The 8,351-nt window shown below is 42.6% G+C and overlaps 1 protein-coding gene across 1 annotated transcript; it reads left to right on the forward strand.

Moving 5' to 3' along the window:
- Positions 1-954: 954 nt before the first annotated feature.
- On the forward strand, positions 955-5,066 carry CLRN3 (clarin 3). Its single transcript, XM_078855063.1, has 3 exons — positions 955-1,189; positions 2,750-2,944; positions 4,798-5,066. The coding sequence occupies exons 1-3, from the start codon at positions 955-957 to the stop codon at positions 5,061-5,063; spliced, it is 696 nt and encodes a 231-aa protein (XP_078711189.1). The 3' UTR covers positions 5,064-5,066.
- Positions 5,067-8,351: the final 3,285 nt, after the last annotated feature.

Below are 8,351 nucleotides of genomic sequence, written 5' to 3' on the forward strand. Positions count from 1 at the left end.
TAGTCTGACCCAAAAAATGATCATGCCTTTCCTTTGTGAGTGAGAACGGAGAAGGCCGACCGAGCTCACGGAGGCATGCCGAACCCGCCCCGGAACGGCCTGGGCACGGCTCGGGTCTAATTCCTATTGTGGTGGAAACGTGGCATGGACTGTGTGTACACAGACGCACGCACATTGGCTCCTGTGTTATCATTGACGCTCTGTCTGTACAATGTTTCACACATTAACTTATGAGTATATACACAATAAAAAAACGGGACAGAATCATGCTGGGAATTACACTGTGTAAAATGGGAACACGTGGATTTAAGACGGAGCGCAAAGCAAAGACAACACTAAAAAAAAGAATATGTGTTTACCCTTTCTGGTAATAAAACAGGTGTTAAGATGTTCAAACACCAAATATGAACCTTTTTCAAGGAATCATGTCTGCATTAACCACACCCAGTACTCGTGGTGAACATGCAAACAAACATGCTATAATAATGTATGCATTGTCTTTGAAACTGATTGGCCTACACCACGAGCGTTCCAGACGGCCGCAGAAGCGCACCTGAAAGCACGCGATGCAGTGACCGTCTGTTTTATGGATAGACAAAAGCCACTGCGACGATGACCGGAGTTCGCGTGATGATGGTTTATGCATATAACTGATCGATGTCAACATAGAGGATGTACAGCGGGCAGATTTTACTTTCGGAAGCAATAGCAGCTAAACATTACACTACCAATGCATGACCGTGTGTCACTCACACGTTATCGGTGGTGCTTATAAATTGGACTGTACCCCGGGCCTGTGAGCAACAAGGTCCAAAGTTCCTGGGCGTTTCTGCCGTCGTGAGTTCACCGGGGCAATAAAGCGTCGTGGACAAGGGACGTTCTCGCATCGCCTTAGCATTGCGTCCTCCATTTGAGTGAGGCTGAAATAAAAAAAACCTCGTTTCGCTTGCCATCATGGTGTCTGCTCGGAAAAAGGCATATTTTCTTCCAGCGGGATTCGTCAGCATTGGCACGATCGTCATGCTTGGCATTTCGCTGGGCTCCACAAGATGGGTTTCCGTCAAAGTGACGTTCCATCCGAACAATACCGCCAATGCCACCGCGTTCCATGCCACCAGCTACTACGGAATGTTCTCTGGAAAATACATCGTCAACAGAGGAATAGGTATGGTGGATACGGATTTTCAAGGTAAGGATTCACCTCCGTTTGATTTTACAGGGCATCGATTCCACGAGAGTGTATTTCTTGAGCAAAGAAAAGTGCAACCACCTCGACTGCCCTTATGTCTACTTCTGACACAAAAAGTCCCGAGTATGGCGTGTGGTGTCGCAAGGTAAAGAGGTTGGGCAGGCGATCATTTGGGATTGAGGGACCTGTCCTTGAGCAGATAAATAGTTCACCGTGCTTCATGTGATGATTACGCTCGTTTACTCAGGAACACCCCGCTGCTATATATTACAATTGAGTGTTTCTCAATAATTGTACTTATCATATTCAGCATTTGTTACATGTTCCCGTTGATATTAAATTCAAGTGGCACATGTGTGTGTGTTTTTGAGCAGGTTAAAGCACAAGCACCATCAGTTTTGTTAATTTCATTCTGAAGGATTACAGCTTAGACCTCACATCCCATAGTGATGGATTGTACTCCAAAGTGTTTGCTTTATGAAGTTTCTATAAAAAGAAAACCACACACGCTTGAGTATTTTACAAATGGCAGCTCAGATGTTTATAATGCTACCTCGATTACAGTGAAACTATTAATTGATATGGATCTATTCTACCCTGTATTGTAAAAGTAAAATGTCGGACCATCGAAACGTGGACCTTTCCAGCAGCGTTTTGTTTCTGCCTGCAACAAAGATGCCTGCACCGATTTAGATTGTCGAGTTCGCCTTTTGGCGTCATCTGGTCCAACACCATGTGAGACTAGGCTCTAAGAAAAGCTGTCTTGGGTGTGGACCAATCAATTTCAAGGACAGTGCATACATTATCAGAGTTATATTTTTTTGTTTGCATTCCGACCGCAGGTATTGTGGTCAATGCAAACATGACTCCTTGTAAAAAAAAGTTGTACGTTTTGTTGCCAGATAAAAGGGTACAAAAACCAATTATCATATTTTGCTACTTTCAAAGGAGGTTCCAATGGTGTCGTCTCGCCAGTTAGTTATGCGTTGATGGGTATCATAATCGTCGTCATGTTTGATCTTCTCCCACTCAAAACATTCATGTTACAGTACATATATGTTTTGCGAATCCCCATAACATTAATTTAATATATTAATGCTCAGTTTCATGACCAACGCATTACTGGACACATAACATGATTTCGGAAAGGATATTTTCACCAACAGCGAAATCGACTCTCCTTATTAGACGAACCTAACTTGCCAATCACAACCAATCGACACTAATAATGATTAAACTACATCACGTGCATGACTGTGCCGCTGATGTCAGGAGGTGCCTTCACTCGAGATCCGAGCGCTTGCTAATGACATGATGATGATGGATGGATGTAATCACCACCGAAATGTCGCGTTCCATTTAAATGTTGTGAGATCACTCTCTCGAACGGCACCGGTGTTGCTGCTGATACAGTGAAAATATTCGGTACGTTTGACTAACACTTCCATGAATTGTCTGCGACAAGAGAAACCCATGCACGAATTAAACATGTTTGTTCGCATATATCTCCGTTCACAAAACGAACCCTGCCTTTGCTGTGGCGGGTTGTTTGTTTGACAGTCATCGATCAACTGTTCAATACGGACGGAGAAAAGGGCACGAGCCAGGTAGCCTACGCCTTCCAGATGTTGTTCCTCGTCGTGGGAGTGCTCTTCGCGGTCATCAAGTGTCTCTTCGCGTTCATCAACGGCCTCACCAACCCATACCACAACATCCAGGGCCCCCGGGGGCTCTACATCTGGATCTCTGTGTGCGGTACGATGACCTGCTTACTATAACCCCGACACCTCGCTGGTGCGAATGCAGATCCCAACACATTCAAAACGTCGTGAACGCTGAGCTGTATCTGTATGCGGCCAATATTTTCGCCAATTATGCGAGTTCATAATACAGGAGGATTTCTCCACAAATCTGGCTGTCGCCCGATGAAGCTAGTTGTAATTACTGGCGAAACGTCGTACTCAGATTGTAAATGTTGTGGCTTGGCTCTCCAACACACCGATGTGCTGTACTAGTGACGAATTGGCACGTTCTGTTTACGTGACAACCCTTACTTGTTGGCTGTGTCTGGTGGTGGTGGGTTTAACGACACATTTTGATATTTAGGGGCCGTCCATAAATGACGTCACACACCTAGGGGGGGTCAGACATTTGTGACGACGTGTGACGAGGGGGGGGGGGTTGAGAAATGTGACGTAACATCAAAATGCGCAACTTTAAATTAATATAAACAATAACATTGTTATAACAACACAAATTTTGATAAATTTCCATTATTAACTATTTGATTATTTAAATTACTAAGGTCACCTTTTATTTATTTCATGAAGGAGCATTTTGCTTCTCATTGGGAGAATGGAGAAGCATACATTTTGAAATTTTTTGAATGATTGTTATTAAACATTTTGATTCTAATGATTCTACCAGGGCTTTTCATTCTGTGGAATGAATATGTGATTTTTATAATTGTACTCTCCATTTTACTTCGTTCTATTACAAAGTTTCAAGTATTTTTTTTATAGTTATAATAACTTTTTATATTTTATAATTATAAGAGAATTTCAATATATTATAAACATCTGCAGTTTTAGTTAGACGTTTAATATTTTCAAGTGAGTTGTATGCTAAATTTCAGCTTCCCAACGCCTCCATTTTAATAAATGTTTTCTCCTACAACATCAGAGTGCAGCGCCACATTAAATACGCACTACAATGACAACAGTTTAAAGTGATTTGAAGCACGTTTAATTTTCAAAATGGAAATATGGTTAGGGGGGGGCAGAGCTTTGTGACGTCATATTTGAGGGGGGTCTGACTTTTTGTGACGCCTTATGACTCCATGTGACGAGGGGGGGTCAAAAATCGGCGTTACGTAATTTATGGACGGCCCCTTACGCGATCTAACCCAAAAAAGCCTGTATTATGGATGATACTGGTCGCGAAATCCTTACTACGCGTTAAGCTGATTTTTATGCGCGTTGCTCACCCATGCAGGAAAAGCGAATGTGCCGTTCTGCCACAACCGCGCGATGTTAGTTCGCTGTGGCAGGGAATCTTACAAACTCATCCACAAGGCTCAGCGCACTTAAACACACACACACCGCTCCCCACCACACTCAGTTGAAATCCAGCATAAATAAACACGCGACAGTGTCACAACCGGAGTGGAGCAACCGCGCCAGTTGTTTTATTTTATGGGGGGGGTTAAAACCGTGACAAGCCACACAGATTTCGATTTAAAGCTTTCGTGACTGCAGGGATTCATCTTCTTGGCTTTTTCAGTAAAGTCACGTAGAAGGGAAATAATAAAATAATAAAAATAAAACATTATAAAATACAATTCTCACGACGTTTCGGCCACAACGCAAGCAACCGTCCTCAGGTGAAGAACGCTGTTTTTCCGACAGACCTGTTCTTCACCGGAGGACGGCTGCTTGCGTTGTGGCCGAAACGTCGTGATAATTGTATTTTATAATGTTTTATTTTTATTATTTTATTATTTCCCTTCTACGTGACTTTACCGAAAAAACCAAGAAGAAGCGACACAGAGTGGGTTTCATGTCATTTTCGCTCCACGTGGCATTTCCCCTTCGCCCTCCCCCGTGCAGGTGGCTGCTGCCTGCTGGCGCTCATCATATTCCCCGTGGCGGCACAGACGTCTGGCATGACGGAGGTATTCCTGGATTTGATCCCGGAGGAAAGCATCAGCGGCTACACCTACGGAACGCCGTACTGGCTACTGTTGGGCGCTCTGCTCAGCTGCGCGGTGTCCATGGCCATCACGTACGCCTACCACAACGTGCATCTGGAGGAGAGGCAGGCCGCCACCAAAGCCACAAGTCCCGCCACAAACACCGAAGTCCTCATGTACTGAGAGCCCCTCGGCCTGCTTTAAAACACTCAGGACGCGGGGTATTGCAATACAGCACGAGGTTCGCTCGGTCGTTTGAAGCTGCACTTTTTTCGTACGCCTTCAAGTGGCTTAACAAAGTGTGTTTAATTTTCGATTTAAAACTTTCGTGACTGCAGGGATTCGTCTTCTTGGTTCTTTCGGTAAAGTCACGTAGAAGGGAAATAATAAAATAATACAAATAAAACATTATAAAATACAATTCTCACGACGTTTCGGCCACAACGCAAGCAACCGTCCTCAGGTGAAGAACAGGGCTGTCGGAAAGACAGCGTCTGAATGAATACCACCAAGCTTGGCAGCTTAAATTTAAGCTGGGTTAGAGGAGGACCGCCCTGTTCTTCACCTGAGGACGGCTGCTTGCGTTGGGGCCGAAACGTCGTGAGAATTTTATTATGTTTTACTTTTATTATTTTATTATTTCCCTTCTACGTGACTTTACCGAAAGAACCAAGAAGATGAAAGTGTGTTTAGTTGAGTGAGCTGCGTAGGAAGGCTGACTAGATTGAATGGCGTGATTAGCTCTCCGATGCGGGGGTGGGCGGTTGTAATCGGGTCTTGTTTGTTCGATATGATGACCGATGTTTAGCTTCACGGTGCTGTATCTTTGGGAGCTTGAGTCCTAACTTGGGACCGGTAAACACATCGCGTAGCTTGATATCACGAGGACGAAAAAGTATGCAGTGAATAGTCCGTTATTGTATTTAGACATTGAATAAATACTCTTTTGGTTCTTTCGGTAAAGTCACGTCGATAAACAGGCACCTGATTCAGCAGTTTCCCTGCTGTGATTGTCTCCCCTGATGACGGTCGCTTGTGTTCCGATCGAAACGTCGTGATAAAAAAATTCTACCTACGTGACTTTACCGAAAGAACCAAAGAGCATGGATTCCTGCAGTCACGAAAGCTTCAAATACAGACATTGAGAAAAGTTTGAAGACCAATATAGGTGCCTGATTCATGTACACTGCCGAATGATTTTCTTTTAGTCCGAATTTTTGCCACAACAAAAAAAAACATGCGAATAGCTCCATTGCCATGAATGTAATAAATTGTCAAGGTCGTTTTTCAACGGTTTTGAATCTGGCTGAGGTGACCGGGTCCAGTGTTGATACAAGCCTCGTGGTTAAACTTGTGCCGCGTGTTGGTCTCAGCCCGGTCACCAATGACTGCATGATAACAAAAACCCAACACCAATATATTTTTTGATTTAAAGCTTTCGTGACTGCAGGGATTCATATTCTTGGTTCTTTCGGTAAAGTCACGTAGAAGGGAAATTATAAAAAATATCAAACAATAAAAATTCTCACGACGTTTCGACTGCAACACAAGCAATCATCAGGTGTGAAATCCGACGTTCGGAAAAACCGCCACTTTTTAAAAATTTTCTTGCTGTGGATTTCACACCTGATGATGATTGCTTGTGTTGCAGTCAAAACGTCGTGATAATTTTTATTGTTTTATATTTTTATTTCCCTTCTACGCGACTTTACCGAAAGAACCAAGAATACCAATATATTTTATTCTGAAATTAATTTAGCCGAATTCCATTTGTAAGGAATATAGATACCAGTTTGACTGTTAAGTGATTGACATTAGCTATGTGGCAGGGCGGTTGATGTGCTTCCCCCCTATTGTGTAAACCAGAGGTCACGAAAAGGAATCGGAGGTAGCTCTGTCGTCTCCACTTCCAAAGGCAATTCTCTAACAAGTGCACAATTTGCCCCGCGGTGTGATGAGAGCACAATGGGGATACAATTTTGGAAAAGGACAACTCGGCTTAGAAGCAAGTGACTCTGGTCCAGTCTGCTTAGGATTATATGCAGGATGTATTCTGCATATTGTAATGTATGTGAAGTCTTGACTTGTAATGTCAAATTGTTTGGAAATATATTCAGTCAATTCAACATAACTTTGTATCCTCCGAAATAAAATACATCGTCATGTTTTTAACATTTACAATTTAGGCAATGTTAACTTGTTTATTGTAAGATTTAATAACATGCATGATTGTCAATATTGTAAACATATCTAAATAATTTTCGACCTTGTTTCCAATTGTACGTTTTCAGTAAGGAGAAATATATAAATGTAAGTGGCAACGCCGGTCAAAACATGTCCATTTCAAGACTACTTTTCAATCCCAACCGCATTTTCCTGAGAAATGTTGCATAACCAATGTTTTGGCAGTGTATTAAAAAAAAAATTCAATATGAAAATCGTACTATTTTAGGCTGCAAATCTATGGCCTATAACAATCTGAACTATTTATACACAACCAGAGGGATCGGATCGGACTCAAATGACCCTTTATCATGGACTGCTCAAACACACTCAATCATCCGTTTATGCAATAAAATGGGAATCCCTTTGAGATGTATTTCCCCACAAACCCTTCAACGGCACGCCTACCCAATGTAAATTATAGTGGACAAGCTCAGGGCAGAGCCAAGTGATCAGATCATCCATCACATTCTTTGCAGTTGTGAACATTCACAAAATACCACATTCGTAATATATTCTTTCAAATTACTAATTCAATAAAACGTGGCTCAGCAACGAATGTGCTTTACCGCTTATTAAATACTTTGTGTAGTATTCAGCATTTGTACAAATACAATTTTCGTTGTACCGTGGAACACTTAAGATGAAAATGACATACGTCTTTTTCTAGAGTACCTTTCGCCTCCGCATGTTCACATGCAGCTATGAATTAACATTTCCATAAAAAAATATATTCCCATATTTAAATACACTTGCAATCTCGTGGGAAAAGTTGTCAAATGGGAAGTTAACACATTCCTGCGGAGGGAGCTGGTAGGAACTTTGGGTTGCTCGGTCAATGGCCAGGGTCAACGGCGGCGTGGTGTATTCCGCAAATATGCCCGACTGTGAGGGCGTGCACAAGCCGGCGTGAGTAGGTTAAACGTTGAGTTTTATCAGGGCACCACGGGCTGACCAGCCCCACCCTCCCCTCCAGGCCTCACCCTCTCCACCCAGCCCCACCCCTCCCATTTTTTTGATGCACGACAGACGGACACAATAATCCCCTGTGGGCTGGTGTAACCAGGAGGTTCCTACCAGTAAAATCATGCTTGACCGATACTTCTTCTTGTAGGAAGGAAAACAGGACTTTAGTTTGGTATGAAAATGTACAACTTATTTTCAATTACAGCTCAGATTAAAATTACTATTGTGGCCAGTTGCAATAATAAATAAATCAAATGACACCTTTTTATTACATACGAAAAA

Source organism: Lampetra fluviatilis, chromosome 4 (assembly GCF_964198595.1).
Source record: "Lampetra fluviatilis chromosome 4, kcLamFluv1.1, whole genome shotgun sequence".
Classification (NCBI taxonomy): domain Eukaryota; kingdom Metazoa; phylum Chordata; class Hyperoartia; order Petromyzontiformes; family Petromyzontidae; genus Lampetra; species Lampetra fluviatilis.